We start from the raw sequence: 18,819 nt of genomic DNA on the forward strand, positions 1-18,819 counted from the left end.
TTAACAATCGTGCAAATAGTTAAAACAAAACCATTTGGAAAATGCTTTCATTTTAAACAAAGGAAGTAAAACTGACAAAAGGCATAGAAGATGAAAGCTAACAAGTGACTGCTACAATCACCACGTCTGACCTATATAAAAGATTTCAGTGAGGTTTTTTTTTTTAAGAGACATCCATACCTGTAACATCCATCTTTAATTTACCTTGGAAAGATTTACTCAGTACCTACAAATACTAAATTACTATTACTTATGCACATGGGAAATGCAAGATCTCCTAGCTCACAAGTTTTCTTCTTCATTGGAAATGAGTCTGGCAGCAACCCTACGTGCAAGTGAAATGTGATAGATGGTTACCTAGATGGTTACCAAGAGCTTTAGACAACTCAAAATGAAAGACTCTGAAATACAAGAAGCATTTGAAGAGTGTAAGGAGAGTGAGTGAAATAATAGGCTTACCTGGTCAGATTTTACAGAGTCATCAAGTAGCTCTTCTGTGGAGTAACTCTGCGTACTTGAGTCTGCATGCTCAGACTCCAGTCTGTGACCAGCCTCTTCCCTCTAGTATATTAAAAGGTAAAAAAGTATGTATGCAGTAACAAATGCCTTCTTGTTCTAATAAGAGGAGCTAGCTTTGGCAGAGACTGATTACTACCTTTACAACCACCAAAACATCAACAAGAAACTAAGCTTTGTGAACCTTCAGAACCACTGCCCATGTACATTTAAATTCTCATCCGTACAAAGGCTACAGCAAATTAAATCAATTCAGTTAAACCTTCAAGGGCAAGTTTGTGTGCTGGGACAAGTCAATCACCCTGCCATAGTCTGCTGTGTTGACAAATCCTCCCTATTCCTGTGCCGTCCAAAAGAGGGAAGAAAAGCGATCCTACAATGGCTTTCAAAAGACAACCATTATAAAAGGACTACAAAGTAACATCTGGCACGTGTTATAGCAGTCTTATCAGTAAAACTGCAATAAATTCTTAAGTCTGTTGTAACCTTTTTAAAAAGCTTTTGCTTTTACAACTAAAGATTTACTGTCAGGTGCAATGAATTCACAGAGCAAGAATGAATATGCAATTTACGAAAAAAAATTCTATAAACACCAGGCTGTGTAACTAATGAATTTACTTCACTCTCTGAAATATACATTTTTAAGGAAAGCAACTATACCACACAAAGTTATTTCTGTGGACATTCTTTCTACAGCAATAATTTAAAATACGAGAAAAATCTGGTAGGAATTCCCATATCCCTTGCTTTTACAAGGGCAATCTAAAATTCTCTGGTCAAACAGAAGTGCTGGTGTTTGGACCCCAAAACAGGCAGCTATGCTATACAAGACTGAACACCAATGATGCCTCGAGAAGACATCTAAGGAAAACTGAACAAGAGCTGGAACACTGCTCCTTCTTACAGGACATCTCCAGCAGCCTGGTTAGAAGTAACAGCCACATGCTTAAGACTTCTCACACACACCTAAGAGATTTTTCTTTAATGAATAAAAAATTACAGCATGATGTATGAGCTTTCACATCTTTAGGTTTAAGCTGAGAAATTATCTTAATAATGCAGCAATGCTAATGGAACGAAGGGAATAATGCTGAAGAAAGCAGGAAGACATACACCAGCGGCTTCCCAATCTCAAAGCTCACTTGATCTTTCCAGGTTTATTATAGCAGCCGTTGAACCTAAGCAGGAATTTTTAAAAAACAAAAAACACCACACATCATGTGTTCTTATGGCTTTAAAGCACAGCTTGTCTGCCAAATTCAGGCAGCTAGAAGAATAGAACCAAATGCTATTTGGATGTACAAGCTGGCAAAGAAAAAAAAGCTGCCCTAGACATTGAAACATGTAAGAAACAGACAAAAAAAAAGTAAGTTTTTCTAGCCAGACAGCTTACCACTTGCGTCAATTAGAATGTTTGACATGTTTTTCCAGTTTTTATGTGGCATATAGAAATTTTCTTGGAATCAGGACCATGACACTACTACCGACTGAAGGAGGAAACATTGATGTTAAGGGCATCCCATTATCTGTGCTTATCATAGGATGATTCTATACCTGTGTAAATAAAACTGAATCACCATGACTTTCTGATACAACTCAATTGCTTGAGAACTCGCTACGGAATTGAAATATGCAGAAACCCAACATGGGTTAATCATGGTGGAACCCAGGACACTCAGTAGTGCCAAGCTATGTAAGCAAGAGGAGACAATCTTATTTTGTATTTTACATACATATTTTAGCTTTGTTAGTTTTTATTTGATGGAATGAAAGAAGGATGAAGACGGATTTAATGAAACAATTTATCTTAAACCTTCTATTTAGGATAGCAGTCATTCGTGCACTGGGTTTCTAACACAACACAGACGCAATGTGTATACCGCAGCCAAGACTTAACAAGGCCATCAGTTCTTATCGTGGTCTCTACAGAGCCACGTACAGTCCCTAATAACCACTTCTGACAGCTGGCACCCCAAATAAAAAAAACACTGGGCCACCATTACTAGCTTGATTATTTGTCTCCCTCCCCCCAAAACCTGTCCAGCTGTACTGTCAGATAAGAGCAACAAACGGAGTAAAGGAAACAAAACCAGGCGGATATCACGGTTCACAGAGCAAGTGAGTACATCAAACATTCCAGCCAAGAAGCCTATGTACCGAAGTGTATGATTCAGTTTTATTTTTTCAAATATCAAGTCAGACTAAGTAGCTAATTAACATGATTTATTTAACATACCTTTTCCTGGATGTTTTCGCCATCACTTGCCAGGGCACAAGCATCACTTGAAGCATATTGCACTGCAGATGAAAGACTGTCTTCACAAAAGACATGCCAAATAGGAAGCCTGTTAAAGAACACAGAAAAAACAAGGTCAAAGTCTTGACTTTAAATGAATAAATAACATTTTAATATTCCCTCAGCATCGCCTCCCTCAACTTTTTTTTTCAGTTGTTCCCAAAACATGTCTAAAAAATAATATCTGTGTACAGTTTACAGATACTTGTTTAGCAAAGCTGTTAGTGGACTAAACTTTAAGAAATTCCTAGCCACCACTACATATATATTACTTCCAAAAGACAAAAATAACAGCAAAACAGTTACTGGGGTGATACCATGTCACAAAGTGGAAGGTGACAAGTTAGTTTCTGCATGGTAGAAAGAATTTGAATCAACCTTTTCCATGCAGTCATGGAGTACTTCAGCAGCATTTTTTTTTTTTACTAAGGAGAAACTAAAGCCACAGTTTAAAAAAAAGCCTCTGTTTACTTATTACTTCAGAAAATTCTATAGTGTCAACATCATTAAGCACATTTAAGATACTTAGCAAAAATAAGTTTGCTAGTCAAAAGGCCCATGCAAGAAAACTAATGGAAACAGACCCAAATGGAAAACCAGGTGATGGCTTTACTAACACCTCCACTTTTTTTTTTTGCACTTTCAGTTCCAAACAGCTTTGCTTTGAGTGGAAATGGATTTATTTCTGTGATAAGGCAGCGAGCATCTACCCAAACACTTGCATGAGAACAGCATCTCACACTGCACATAGCGCACAGCCCCCGGACATTCTAGGTAACATCCATCCAGCAACCCCTTAGGCTTGGAGGCCCAAAGGCCACTGAAGGTCTTCACACAGGCTCTGAGTCTGACCACATTATGCAAATTCAGTGTCCTGTGTGGTTTTCAGCTACACTTGAATACCAGAGTCCCCTGCCACATTAAAGCAAACGATTGCCCAGGAAATATTGACATGACAGCCAGGTAGCCGGTTTGACCCTACATGAATTCACACAACCATCACCTCACACGCTGCAAAAGCAGAGCCTGTCCTACAAAGGGACACATGGCTGCTGCAGATCTTTGTGCAAATAAGAAAATTGGGTACAGCACCCATCTGACATTAAGATCTGAAATCTAAAGCACAGCCTTAACAGTCATCTGTAACAGTAACAACATTAATGGGTCAGGATTTGCCTACACCCCTGGCATGAGCCTGGGGTTTAGACTCTGAATTACACCTGCCTTAACAGCTCGGAGATCACCTCTACTGGAAGCATACGCAGCATAGATTCCTCCAACAAGGAGCAATCCGTGCTGCACCACACCGCAGTCAGGTACCACATTTTGAGCAGTTTCATGCATGCACACACTCGTGTGTAAGCACACCCGTACGCAGTCACAAACTGAGCACTACTTCTCCAGGCTGGAGGCTGTCACAAGAGCAGGCTTTTGGTGTTGATATAAACCTATTGCTCCTCTTCCACCTGCATCAGCAGGGGAAGCATGAGCCAGGTGCTCACCTCTCCAACGCCAGGTGTCTCACCACCAGAGAAACAAACAAGGAAGCTGTGGGATCTGACTTACTGGGCTGGAGGCAGGTAAAGAAGGCAGGCCAGGTTGGTCACACCTACCAACTCCTCTTCCTCCGAGGTGACGGCTTTCCTCTGAAGTAGGCAGAAACCCTCAGAGGCCAACTGAAGCAGTTGGAATTATCAGAAACTAGCACACTGAGCAGAGGGGTATGGAAGTCCTTATAACCACAGGTTGCAGCAGGTACAGTCTCACGTCCCAGTTCAGCTGAAAATGAGGAGCGTGCACTTGCACATCTTAAATCCCTATCTCATCAGGCAGTTAGTTGCTTGTTCATACTAATTGCAACGTTACTGACCTTCGTGGCCTTTCACAGTCCTATTTCCTAACTCTTGCTCAGAACAATTAGCTGTGCTGAAACTCTGAGTCCCTTATTTTTCTGAAACATGGTTTCAATCATTCTGCAGTGAAATGTTCTCATGCTTTTAATTCCAGCACCTCTGAACTCCTCTTCCAGCTATAATGACTGCCTGTTTCTTCATAAAAATACAAAAGATCCGAAATTACAGAGAACATAACCACAGCTCACTCCAGCCCTTTATTATACATACACACCAGTGTTTTTTCCTGTTTTGCTTATGCTAAGGCAGCAATCTTCAGTGAGCTGTATGGAGCAACATTAAATCCCTTAACACGGAAAAGGAACGAGAGCACTGGCTGTGAACCAGCATTTTAAAACAGGGCACATTTTCACAACTGCATTAATAACTACTTTCGCATCTGCAGTCACAAAAAGCACTTAGCAGAGAAGCAAGACATCCATTTCTAGCAGTATCATCAATACACTGCCTTCAAACACAAGTCATGCTTTATTAGAACACAACTGCAGCGTATAAAAAATGTGAGCAACACGGCTTATATTCGAAAGTTCTCCTCGGTCTGATCCCCAGCTCAAACACAATGCCTCAAGCCTGCCAAGAGCCCTCTAAGCCAGGGAGGGGACCGAGAACTCTTTCGGTGTATGTACGTATGCACAGGACAACCTGGGCCCTGCTGCAACAGTGGCAGGGAGGATCTGACTGCGCATCAGGAATGTGACTGCACAGAAGGCAAGGCCGGCCATTCCTTGGGAAGTGAAGTTTCCCACCTGTCAGGACTGCCGGCACTCTGCCTTCTCCCTGTCTGTCACCACCCTGCGTATTCATCCAGCAAGCATCTTTAGCCACAGACTAGTACATGGTAGAGCCCGTAAGGTGGCACGGCACCTCCATCGAGCATTTCTCTATGCCCAGAACAAAAGGAACACAAAAGGCTAGGTGCAGACTCACTGAGAACAGAATCCCTCCCTGAGTTGAGCAAACTCGAGCAGCACATCCAGTGAAAGCAGAGCAGCTCCTGCAGCTGCGTGCAGGAATGCAGCCTTCCCTTCCTCATGGCAAGAGCAGTAATTTATGCTGACTTGGAAGCAACCAGCCCTGATGTCCAGACAGTCCTGGAGATCAATCACTAGATCTACTGTCTCAGGCACAAGCTGTAACTTCAGGTGAGGCAACAGTGTGGGAACACCAGAGACTGCTCCAAACAAGTAACTAACACTTCGTGACTTCACCCGAACACAGAAGTCTTCAATAGTTCCCTTCTTGTTCGGTGTGACTCAAAATAGCAGCTGCTATTAAATCTCACAGAGAACAAAGAAACTTAAGCACGAGTCGTTTCAGATCATTAGCGTATTTTAAAAGCTGTTTTCACTGATCCACCATGAACTTTTCAGCTTGATGTGCACAAACCCCAAAGCAAAAGCTGCAAGTCCAAACACGGAGGGGAAAAAAATCCGTACTCTTCCCAGGGCAGGCCCACACTGTGGTTCTCCACTGAAGCAGAAAGTCTGCTCACCCCTCTGAATGGCATGTACATTTATTGCTGTACGGATTAGCTATGCTCTACTGATGGCTGGGAGGGCTTTGAAAGAACTGAAATTCAAAGTGCAGGTGGCTTTGAAATCGCAGTGTAGGTTTCTCGGGAGAGACTGTCCAGTTCTAGCTTGCCTCCAACTCTAATTGTGAAGGCAGCCGTAGAGGAGTATCAATAGCTGCACTGTGGTGCAGCTCCTCCTAACTGTTTTGACAAGCATAAAAATCAAGCTGAAAGTAAGCAACTGGTAGAAAAAAGTGAAACATACACGTTACAGCTAACCCCAAAACAAATTTAAATGAGTAAAACCTGAAGGTAAGAGCAGTGTTTCCACAGCTTGATCTTACGAAACAGCCTAAGCTTTTCTTTCCAAAAGCGCCATAGAAAACACTAACATTTGCACAAGATTCAGTTCAGACACATCTGTCCTCTAAATGATTCAAGAGTTGCCTTAAATTCCCCCCAAACAAGACCTATTTTTGGACACCAGAGAGAAGCAGCTCGTTACAGCGTAGAGCTGACATCCCTGAGACAGTAATTTCAAGCAAAGGGAAAATAAAAGGAAGCTTTCACGAGTGTACTGATTACAGGACCTCCTTGAACGCGAACGAACAGCCCTTCCAGGGCGACCACTGACACTTCGTACACCTCTCGAGGGGTGTGTTACCAACAGGTGCAGATGCACCGTGTCCAGCAGCTAAGAGGGAGAAGTAAGATGTCGCCGTCCCTGCTGCGTGGCACGTCCCTACCGAAAACGTTCACAGGATCGGTTCAGAGCAGGCCTCTGCAAGAGGAGCAGGGTGGGTCTGGGGTCTGGAGAGGAGAGAGCCTGAGGAAGGGGTGAGGTGCCCCTTTGCTGGCTGCAGAGCTCGCCTTCTGGGTAACACAGTAACCTACCTTGGATAAATCGATTTAAAAGGAGCGAAGTTGCTAACAGTGAGGAAGGCAGGAAGCGTTCTGCTTCCCACCAGCCCTGCAGGTCTCTGGCCCTGTCACCAGGCACACAGTTAAAAAAAGGTCCCGGGAACAGGGGCTCAGGGGATCCAAGCCCAGGCCCCAGCCAGCCACCTCCCATCTGCTGGCAGAATAGAGCTAATGGCTGGTGGCTTCACCTGGCTGCTCAGTGGGATCAGCCTGTATCAGAAGAGCTCAACAAGACAGAATTGCATTTAAAAGGACCCACAGAAGGGAGCAAACCTCAGAGAAAGACGGCCAAGCTTTTAGGATGGCAATGTTACTTCAACCAGTCAGGGAAAGATCCTTGCAAGGCACTGACAGCTGCAGCACAACCCCCGGACACAATACTCACTTCTGCACGTGAACTGGAAATAAGCGTTGATACACACACAGAAAAACCATTAGCCTACCTTACTTTTTTTTTTTTTTTAAACACATACACCCTTCATTTAGAAGCCATTTCTTACCACAGAAGAGCAGCGGGCCTTACCAAGACAGCTTTTAAAGTTATGATGGTTCCTTAAGAGAGAAGAAAGCCCAAGACTCCCTCCGCAGACCCAGACCAAGCAAGGATGCTGCCAGAAAGGCACCGACACACCCCATTTCTTACCCCATCCACTAACTGAGGAGCAGTGCTACCTATGTTCTTGCATTCCGGATTCACGTGCCACAACACAACTGAAACTGGAGCTTTTTTGCAAAGCCTTTCCTAACCCTGCTGTATTTTGCAGTTAATTTAGGTTTTTAGTATCCTGCCCACTCCTTGTGGAGAATGTGCTCTCCGGACTGTCCCCTTGCGGGAATGCCACACCAAGGACAGTTACTTCACTTATTCAGAGCCCAACACAAAGTTACTTTTGACACTTCTTAATTTCATAGCCTCAGACAATGACATTCCAATCCTCATAGTTTAAAATACGGCTTTCAGATTTTTTTTTTTTTTTAAGTGAAATAGCATGCAGAGGCTGCAAAACAAGGCTGCGCCACATGCTTTACCCGAGTGAACCGATTTAGTGCCCAGAGGGGCAGTCCCACATCCCACTCTCAGCCACACATTGCTCCTGCACCCCTGCATCTGGTCTGGAGATCATGGACACACACCAGTGAACTCCGGGGGTGAGGAGGGAGCTTTCAGGTGCTGTGTACTCCGACATAAAAAAGGCATGACTGAGGGAGGACACACCATCTGCCCGAGGCTGCCCACTGCTGCAAGTCAAACAACAGAAAGCCAGGCTGAGGAGGACCACCTGAGTGGAAACTTCTTTGTTGCTTTTGTACAGCGCTCCCGATGTTACTCTCCCCCAGTCTAGAAAAGGCTGCTGAAGCAACTTGGCCGCTGTGATACATTCCTCCAGCTCCTGCTCCTTCCTTGGCAGGTGCTCCCAGGCACCCCACTTCTGGGCACAAGCAGCATGAGCCCCAGCATCGCTTCGCAGCGTGGGAGGGAGCCCCGACTTCTGCAACGCCGCTCCAGAGAGCACAGCTTAAGAGAACCTCCCAGCATCATCAAACTAAAGTTACTTTCACGCAGAAGTGCTGGGAAAACACCGTTCTGGAAAAAAAACACCGCCATAAAATCTGATACTGACCACAAGGACTAGAGGAGAACAGCAGAATAGCCAGGGACTGCCGGGAAGGCCTTTAGGGTCTGCAGCACTGTTTAACCCAGGTATCTCTGAAGGTTTCCCTCGCTGCTTGTCCGCACGGGCTCAGTACTGCAATGGCAGGCTGAGAATAGCCTTCAGCTGCTCTGCAACAACACCCCCTGCTTAAAACTCACTGTAGATAAAACACAGCCTAAAAGAACCATGAAGTGGAATTTCTGCATAAATTCAGCAACAGGAATCTGCCCTAGATCACTGCGAAGCTACTACGACCTAACTCCCAGATGTTTTCTAATGTATTTTTAATAGACTTCAGCAATACCTTGATTACCATTCCAAAATTCATCCAAGCCAAGAAGTTTCATTTGAGCACCCACGCTTATTTTGAACAGTTCAAACCATTTCCTGACATTGCAATCAAAAGGATTTTAAGTCATTTACAGCAGTATTTTCACTCACCTGAGCAAGAGTTCCCTGTGTTGGTTTTGGGATCAGTCTGCCTGTTCTGCCAGCTCACTAATTTCCCCAAGAATTACAGGAAATTTTGTAGTGGACTTACAGTTCTGCATTACCTTGTTCTCAGCCAAAAGATGTGCTAGCTTTAATGCTCAGAAACGTCACCCTCTTCAGACAGAGGGCTGTTCTCACCTTTAAGTGGTAACTTCAAGAGAAGCTGCGTATCCTCCCCTTGAAAGGAACGCGGACTTTGTGAACGTTGGACTAATAATGGAAGTGAAAGACAACAAAAGCAAAAAAGCATTCTGGAAAATACAGTGGGAAGAAATGAGGGCGAAGGGGAACTAATAGTAAGTCAGAGAAAGGCATTTCAGAAAAAGATGAAGCCAGGAGAATCTCTTTGCAAGGGGGCAGGGTCCTGGAGAGGAGCACAGCAGCCTGACGAGGGGGGCACACGCCACTCCCACGCACTGCTCCTACAAGAAGCAAACAAGTTGAAGTTTCTAGGACAAACCTTTGAGAAGATATGGCATGAAAGCATTTCTAGAATTCTTTGAAAATCAATGAAGGTAAATATTCAAGTGTTGTTTTTAAGGAAAGACACCAGAGCCCCTGCTCACACGCAGCACCTCCACATGAGCCGGGAAGAGCCAGGCACAGCTTGGGCTTTAAGGGCCAGGAGTTGCAAGGCAGCTCCCGTCCTGGCCTCAGCTACAGAGCAAAGACACTGCCAAACAAGATCCTGCACATCTAAGAGCACATCTTCATTCTGAAATAGGATGCCTGAAACAGGAGTTTTTAATTCTATCGACAGTGCCCAAATCATTTCTTCCTGCCACAAAAAGCAGGCACACAATCCTTAGTTTTAGCACGAGTTTTTTGGGGAGGTTTCTGTAGCTACGCAATGGGAGAACCAGCAGAGAGTGACCGAACTGTGACCACCATTACAAGTGAGTTCCCCGAACAGCTCCACCTGGGCAGCCCCCTGAAACAACCTCCCTGCCCAGGAGAGGAGTTCTGCAACAAGAGGTACGCTGCGCCCTGGCGCACAAGCTCCATGGTGGTGCCTTCAACCCACCTCGCCCCCAGCTCTGCCACTCAGCACCCTGCTGTCATTAACAGACACAAGCTCAAGGTTTAAGCAAGAAGCCAGTAACGGGGCCAATAATTGCTCAGTCAGCAAAGCCTCTACTTCTGTGATCTCTAAGCCGGCTAACAGCTTTTGTCTGCACAGGACAGAGGGGGCAAGATAAACCCGAGCGATGTTCTCACGCTGCCAGAACAGCGCAGACTGTTGGAGCTCTTCTCGCAGCGCAGAAGCTTTCCACAAGCACACCCTCAAAAACGTACAAGACCGTAAATGCAAACCAAAGACCAGGAAACTAAAAATACTCTCTCATTAAGATCTGCATAAGTCTTCATATTTAACCTGTCACAGGGAGGAATACAAAGTGATCCAAGATGTACCCGTACAGCAGCATCAGCCCCGGCCATGCCGCTGACCCGTACAGCTTTCAGGGTACATCTCGTTATGGATTTCAGATGCAGGACTCCAGCAGGGGTCTTCCAACGGCAACAGCACACCTTGCTGCCAGCCACTTTGATACAAGCCTTCCTGCACTGATGCAGCATGCTCACAAGGCAGCCACAACTGAAAAATCCTGATGTTCACACGTACTTAATCCCCATTTTCCTTTTCTTCATACTTGCAAAGCTGAGGATTATGAAAGGGTTCGTAAAAGCTAAGTAGATCAGGATGTGCAAAGCGCTTTCTGGGATAGAATGAATCAGACAAATTAGCGCATGCATGATTTCCTTATCAAATGCATAGCTAACTCTTTGAAAGTGCAGCACATGGCAGGCAAAAGCTGATGTCAGAACAATTTACACAGGTTACTGTTCAAACAACTGTCACGGCTTGTCTCGGTTCAGCTCAGTTCCTATGAGCTTCTACTCCACTTACTCAGCTCCGTCTGCATTGTCAAACTGAAGCGCTACAAGTTTTAAAGGTGTTTTTACGTGGCAAACATCCACAGAAAGGGATTCACAGAGATTTTTTTTATGCTTCTGTAAATTCAGGACAACAGGAGTCTTATTTCTAGAGCAGTATATTCCCAAGCCTCATCCCCATCGAAAGTACTTCTCTAAAGCCTTGCAGCCATCCCACTCGTCTGAACTCCCTGGGTCAAGCTCACCAGCTCAGGCTGCTCACCGCTGTCCTCCTTCCACGCGCAGTGTGCTTCAGGAAGCCTCCGGTACCGCACCTGTGATCCTCTGCTCCCAAAGAGCACTGTACTGCCGCTACTGAAAGGGCTCGAGCTAACAAGCTAGATTTGAGCTTCTATTTTTCTGTACATTTCCAATAGGCAGATACATTTTTAACTGACCAGATGAGATCTTTTAAAACATCTTCTAGTTAGAAAGCTGTCAAATCAACCTTGCCACCCCCCCACCCCTTTAACCAAACTGGTATTTCTCCACTGGTCCAGCTTCTTCAGACAAACTTTAAAACACATGGTATGGAAAAAAAAAATACTTCAAGTTTAATTTCATCAAATAAAGGAAGCAAGTGCCTACACAGAAATAAAAACAAAGTTACGTTTAAAGAGAGGTGCTGAAAAAACGCTCTCAGCGCCACTTGGACTTATTTTTGTCTGGCATTTTGTCCTACTTTTGTTCTTATTTGTTGACCATTACTTTCACCTGTAAAAAGAGCTTCTCTCCCACCAGCATTTAAATCCGTTCAAGATTCCATTTCCAGACAACTATATTTAAGAAGCCAACATTTGTCACTCATGCCAACATTTGTAACACAGTCAAAGCCTTCCATTTACTATTTAATGCTGCTTTACAGTTTACATGAACAAGAGCGCTGAACTTCTTTTTAGGAAGAAGTTAAATACACCACCACTTACCATGTTACATAGCTCAGCAACACAGCAGGGATTGAAAGACTTAGAGGCTTTCCAGTTACAGACCTGACATGGCTACTGAGAGAAAGCTGCAGCACCATGCTGCAACAGAGGATTTTAAACTCTCTAATGTGAACTGCTGTTTGTACAACAGAGACTAGAGAAGTCGAGTTGTGCCCTTCCAACAGCTGAATTAGTCCACGAGCTCTTTAATCAGAAGTAGTCAGAGCGAGCAGGTTGAACATGATCTGAACTTTAATAGCGAGAGCTCTGGGATACTGCAGCACAAGCTCTGGGATCAGTTAAGACTGCTTGAAAGAGCAATCTTTTAAAGAGAAAGAAAAAAGCCTCAAGCCAAATTTTTCTCCTATATATACACAAGATGAACACAAAAATCATCTGAACTTTACAGAGCAAGCACCTGATTTTAAAGAAGTTTGCTAGACATGATATTCCTTTATCACTATGGAAAAGATGCCTGAATTTTTTCTTAAAGTAACAGAAAACCGGAGAAAAACCTTGTTATAGCAGCATATTAAGAAGGAGAACAACAAAATTCTCTGGCCACCTATATATCATTAAACCATGACCAGCTCCTTGAGCAACATACCTCCAGGCAAAAACAGGTTATCCACCTTCAATCCCCAGGAAAAAACAAGAACTTCCATTAAGAAACCTACCCATACCTGTAGGAACCCTCTATGAGAAGACACTTAATTGTCCTACAAGTGAAGAGAAGATGTCTGGAGCCAGTTTCAGCGGGTTCACAGCTCAGCCTAACACACGTAGCTAGGAGCTTTTTATTCCTTTTAAAAAGTTTGCCTAAATGTAAACCCAACACCTAAATGTAAGCCCAACAGCTAAGCTTTCAGATTCTTTCTGTACTGTGTTGTTCTCTAAACCCCAAAATACGATGATATGAACCAATCTGACAACTGAGCTTTCAAGTTCTTTCCGTGCTCAGTGTATTGCTTCCTAAACCCCAAAATGCGACGACATGAAGCAGTTTGGCAGCTGATCTTTCCAGTCCTTTTTGTACTCACTGTGTTGTTTCCCAAACGCCAAAATACGAAAATATGAACCAATTTAGCGTCTGAGCTCTCAAGAAGCTCTGTCTGTGCTCAGTGTATCGGTTCCTAAACCCCAAAACGTGACAATACGAAGCAGTTTGGCAGCTGAGCTTTCAAGAAGCTCCTTCTGTACTGACTGTATCGTCTTCTAGTTCTTTTACTTCACTGCACTGCCTTCTAAACCCCAGAAGGCGCCGATACGGACCGATTTGACTCCTGAATTATCTAATAGCTAACACCAGTGTCACTTCAGCAGCCGGGCGCTAACGGGCAGGTTCCTGGGCTTCCCCAGGGCCACCCCCCCGGAGCCCAGCACGACCTCCACCACAATTCTCCACACACGACTTAAAAACGAGCCACGGAAAGAACGCCAGAACCCCACACAGGCCGCGCGAGCTCCGTCCCCGGGGCCATGAGGGGGCCGTGAGGGGGCCGTGAGGGGCCGGGGTCTCACCAGAGCAGGACACAGAGGCAGACGCAGGCGCTGCGGGCCGGCGGCCCCCTCATGGCGGCGGCAGCTGCCGGCGCATCCTCCCCCCGCCGGCGGGGCCGCTGCCGTTGAGGCGGCTCCGGCGCGAGCGCGGCCGTTACCCTCCCGCCCAGCCCCGCCCCCTCCCCCCGCACGCGCTGAGCTGGAAGGATGCGCGTCACCCGCCGCGCCCCGCCGCGGCCAATGGGGAGGCGAGCTCCCTCCGGGAAGCCCCGCCCCGTCCGGGGGAAAAGCCGGCAGGGGATGGGCGGGAGAACTGCATTTCCCAGCAGGCCGCGCGCGGGGGCGGGCGGGGGCTGCTGGGAGTTGTAGTTCGCTGGGGGGAGGCGACCGCCAGCCATTTTACAACGGGGGTCGGCGGGTCGGGAGGGATGGTGCCTCACAGGCGGCGCCCTGCGGCGTGCAGGGGCACAGAGGGTGCCAGAGAGGCGCCAAGACATTATTGTTCATTATTATTATTTATTTATTCACTGTAATAAGTAGAGGGGTGGTCAGCCTTAGGGCAGAACATGCTCAGGTGTGTGCCAGCAGTGTGCTCACAGAATTCATCCCGGTTTTAACGCAGCCCCGCAGAGCCGGAGTGCCAAAAAGCATCTCCCGGGGGAGCACCACGGCACGGCTCAGAGCCGCCGTGCCCCCACGCGTCAGGCTGCGGGCGCCCCGCTCTCCCACCCGCAGGGCGTGACGAGAGCCCCGAGGCTCGCAGGTGAACGGTCACGAGCGCGCCACGCTGGAAACGTGCCCGCGGCAGGACTCTGGACGGGGAGGACAGCCTCGCCCCACGCCAGGGCTCCGGACGAGGAAGGGCGGCTTTGCCCCGAGGGAGGTGCAGAAGGGCTGAATCACGGTGCTGGCAGCAGCAGGGCCCTCCCAGGCCGGATCTCCTGCTGCCCCACGAGGAGCTTCGGCCCTCGCCGCCGTCCCGGCTGCTCCCGGATGCAGGAGGGGTGTGGGCGCAGCTCGTCCCGGGCAAGGTGCTGCCGAGGTAGCTCTTGGCGTGATCTGAGCCAGCCAGCTCAGCCTGCCGAGGAAATACTTCATGAAAGCATATGTTTGCACAAGAAGCACAGCCCGCTCTTTTTTATTTTCTTGCCAAAAATTGTCAAGCCCCAAAACTGATTATGTTTTGAGTCCTGAAAAGTGTTCTCAGACCTAGTTTTAGACTAGCAGATCCCTTGTGAGTGCATACACACTGGTCCCAAAGGGCACGATGGAGTGAGGACAGGGTTGTGTCTGAATCCAACCCTTTTGAGTCCCCTCCAGGGCCACCCCACTGCAGCTCACAAACCTGCTGAGTCCCACACGGCCTGGCCAGCCACATCTGTGCCCGTGGTTTGATGGTGTGCCACTACGGCTGCCTTCCTCTCCCAGTGCTGTCACACCTTCTTGCAGTGGGTGTCCTCGTGCTGGGGCTAATTGCAGCAGAACCACACCACCTCTTCCCACAAAGGGCAGAGGCTCAACAGTGGGAGTGCAATGATGAGAGAGCAGTTACTACCTTCAGGACATGCTGCCAAGTCAAACAACAGCATTTCTAAGAGGAGGGTGTCCCTCTGTTAAAATGCCCCATCAGAAATGGGTGGTAGGCTCCAAGCTCTTCCTTTGAGTGAAATCACTCTGCAGGTTGCCCAGCTGTGCCCCAGGGAGCTGCCTCGGTGGTGGGAAATTCCCCCAAACTTCCTCAGTGTTCTCCAAGCTGTGGGAGCAACAGCACATGTCGCACCCGCAGCTATTTTAACCATGTCAGGGAGTGCCCCAAATCTTCCTCCTGGGGGGTGGACAGTGCTGCGAGAGGCAGTGCAACACGACCCTCAGCCACAGCTGCCTCCTCCAGGTCCCCTCCGTAGCGACATTTGCTCAGCCCACGTGTCTGCACGGGGCTGGCACGGCTCCCATGTGTTACGGTCCTGTTATCAGCAGGGGATTAATCACATGCAGCTTAGACCAAACACAATTAAAGAGCTGTCACGGCAAACAGATCATTTCAGGGAAACCATCACAGTGAATAGGCAGGATCCTGGAGAAAAGCTTCCTCGAGTCAGCTGCCACTAGGTACAAGCGTACACCTGAAAACCTTCAGTGCCATCAGCCAGGCAGAGGCTTCGGGTCATCAGCCCTGACCTACCAGTACAGTTCGGCACTTGCTAAGCTTGCTTCTCAAACACTGATAAGATGAGGAGTATGATGGTAAAAAACATCACAGCTTACCCAATCTCCCTGCTGGAGCCTATAATTAACCCTGAGAACAATGCGCGTAGGCGACATGGGAGCAAATATTTGCTTGGGATCCTTATAAAGCACTGCAGTTTGCAGAAGGACCAGCAGTGCTCACAGCTGCATTTTCCCTTGCCCAGCAGTCCCATTCGGCTGGGGTTGTCCCTCCCCGCTGGGCAACCCTGCAGAAAAGCTGAGACCAGGAGCACGCAGCGTCTTGGCAGCTTTTGCTGGAGGAGGGAGGCCTGGAAAGATCTCTGCAGCTGCATCGTGTTTGGCACTTGTTGGCTTCTGCTTCTCACACAGTGAAGCACGGTGCGGGCAGTGCCGGGAACCAGGCTGGCACAGGCTGAAGTGAAGTTCTCAGCTAGGCCTTTGTGTTTCAGCACCTCCAAACTGAAAATGCGAAGCCTTACTTCTGATTTATCATAGGATATCCTCATCTTCTCTTTACAAAACCTTCTTTTCTTCCCCAAGTGTTTTTCTCCTCAATGTGTGATTTAATTTGCACAAGGCTCCTTCTTTTTCTGACTATTGATCTTGGCTCCTTACTGTTTAAAATAAAACAAATCCTTCCTAAGCATGTTCTGACAACTCAACTTTTGTCTGAGTTTTCCTTCCAGATGCAATTTCCTGTTTAATTTCCTGACCGTTTCTTATTTAGTGAACGAAAAGCTATAAATTGCAAGATTGCTTCAGATAACTTCCTCTAACTTTAGCTGAACCGTTAACCTCTTGCGGGGGGGAATCCACTTGCAGGGGGAAATCCAGCAAAAGAGCATAAAACTTTTCTAAAAAATCCTGAAATGTCTGGGTAGCCAAAAACTCTTCAACTCACATTAAAGGGGAAAGAGCTGTGCGAGAAGTAGGATTGGAATAATTGTCCTTGCAAAACCAAACAGGAGAAATGCTGCTTCCAGCAGAGCTGCTGACTGCTCTTTCATCACCTGATAAATGCCGTGAGATACATTTTTTTTTCGTGGGAGCTCCTGAGAGATGTCACCTCTGGCACAGGGCACCAGGGGTATTGGTGGCATTTGTGCTGTGTTCCTGTGCAATCCCAAATGTGCACCCCAGCAACTCCTCGTGCACGCTTGCCGATTTCCTCTCCTGTACCTGTCCTGTGCATTACTTAAAGCCTGCAGCATGCCACGGTGTACTGCTGGGCTGCCAGACTCCTGGATGTGAGATAGCGGTCACAGTGACCCCCTGATAAATGGCAGATACAGTAGGGTAGGGTCACTGGAAGGCTTGCTCTGCACGGTGCCTCGTTACATTTGCTTAGTGCGGGACGGCACCAAGCCCCAGAACAGGCGCATTGCTGGAAATCACTTGTTTCAGCTCCCCAGCCCCTGCCCCTTCCACGGGGACTCTGCCCATCCACTGTGACACTTTCCAAAGTCAGCACTGCAATTTTTTGGGGCCTGATGTTATTTCTGAACGCTGCTGCACTGCCCAGGGCTCTCATCCTATCCTGGGGCTGGTGAAGGCTGGTGCTGGCCAAGCATAACATCATCGCCAACTTGGTGCTGTGCTGGGTCATGTCTCAGCACTCCCTGTCCTGCCACAGCCTCCAGCAGGGGGATTTGAGGCCAGTGGCTTCCTGACGAGGTCCTGTTTCATCCTAAGGGATCCCATGTTTGTGCCAGTGCCCTGAGATGGGGCAACGAGCCGTTCCCTCTGAACACAAACCTGTCCCCACAGCCAGGTCTGTCCCCAGGCAGCCTGTGACAGCTGCACACTCTTGTCCCTGGGTAATTGCCTGTCTCTGCTTCGTGGGGCAGTGGTGACCCTCGCCTGGGTGTGCGACCACACTGCGGGGGAGGCAGGCAGCTCTCCCCGCAGGCAGGGGGGACGGCAAACAGCAGTGTCTGGCAGGGACTGCGTGACCCAGTGTGGGAGCGTGGCTGCTTTCATCTCCAGTCAGCCGGCGCCGATCGAGAGCCTTGACATCTGGCACGGGTAGACCAGGCATGGTCCCACGGCTCCCAGAGCCCTGGTGGATGCATGCTTGGGGCAGGAGACAGGCAGAGGTAATGCCAGTGGTCACCTCCTGCACTCTCCCACATCCTAGCCCAGATTGTTGAGGCAGTTGAGTGAGCAGCGTGACACCTCCCAGGCTCCTACCACTGCCCTGGCACTGTCCCAGCTGTGACACAACCAAAACCACGTCCTTGGCCCTCACGGGCTGGGGTGACCCCCCAGTGCGGAGGGCAATGCCCCATGCCAGCTGTGCTGTCACAAAGCCCCCATGCCACGGCAGCCAGAGCTACCCCCAGCATTGCTCCCTGTCGGCTGTGCCCTCCTGCAAAGAGAGAAACCGAATCTTGCCACAGAAACTGAGAAACAGCAAAACTTCTCTTTGGAGGCGTAAACCTGTTTTTTTGGCTCTATTTCTGGGAGGACAGCGTGGGCTGAAGCTGCCCACGAGGTGCTGAGGGGCTGGGGGAGCAGCCCCTCATGCAAATTGAGGCCAAAGCAGGGCAAAGAGGCAGGCGTGTGATGTGGCAGGGTGGCACATCTGTCACCTCGTCAACACAAAACCAAAACTGCAGGCACCCCAGGCTGGGGGCTGGCAGGGCCCGGGGCAGCCATCCCCTGCAGCTTTGTACTGGTGGCACAAGGAGCACACCAAATGCACGCCAGATGAGGAGCAAGGGACAAGAAGGGCTGTTAAAGTGCCTGTTTTGTTGAGGACAAAAATCTCCTGGCACAGCACAGGGACTGGGCCGAGCTGGTGGCACCATGCTCACAACGGTGCAAGCACCCAGGTCATGCAAAGGGCACCACCGTAGGCTCAGCTGCTTCCTTTCCCATCTTGCCAAGCACTAAAATAAACCAAATTCCCACCTGGCTCCATCCCCTCCGTTCTCTGGCAGAT

General features: G+C 48.0%; 2 protein-coding genes across 5 annotated transcripts in view; both read right to left on the minus strand.

The window, feature by feature from the left end:
- Positions 1-14,080, minus strand: part of SUCO (SUN domain containing ossification factor) — a 41,025-nt gene extending 26,945 nt beyond the window's left edge. For all 4 annotated transcript variants that reach the window (XM_083847689.1, XM_083847688.1, XM_083847687.1 and 1 more), the window contains exons 1-3: positions 13,689-14,080; positions 2,753-2,861; positions 460-561 (exon numbers count right to left, since the gene is read on the minus strand). In XM_083847689.1, coding sequence (XP_083703815.1) covers positions 460-561; positions 2,753-2,861; positions 13,689-14,065 — 588 coding nt within the window. In that variant the 5' untranslated portion in view covers positions 14,066-14,080. The remainder of the gene's footprint in view (positions 1-459; positions 562-2,752; positions 2,862-13,688) is intronic.
- Positions 14,081-14,185: 105 nt separating this feature from the next.
- The window catches only part of DNM3 (dynamin 3), a 197,608-nt gene continuing 192,974 nt past the window's right edge, over positions 14,186-18,819 (minus strand). The window contains exon 22 of the transcript XR_014587808.1: positions 14,186-14,745. The gene's annotated coding sequence lies outside the window, so the exon portion shown is untranslated. The remainder of the gene's footprint in view (positions 14,746-18,819) is intronic.

The sequence above is a fragment of the Anser anser genome (genome assembly GCF_964211835.1).
Source record: "Anser anser genome assembly, chromosome: 8".
Lineage (NCBI taxonomy): Eukaryota > Metazoa > Chordata > Aves > Anseriformes > Anatidae > Anser > Anser anser.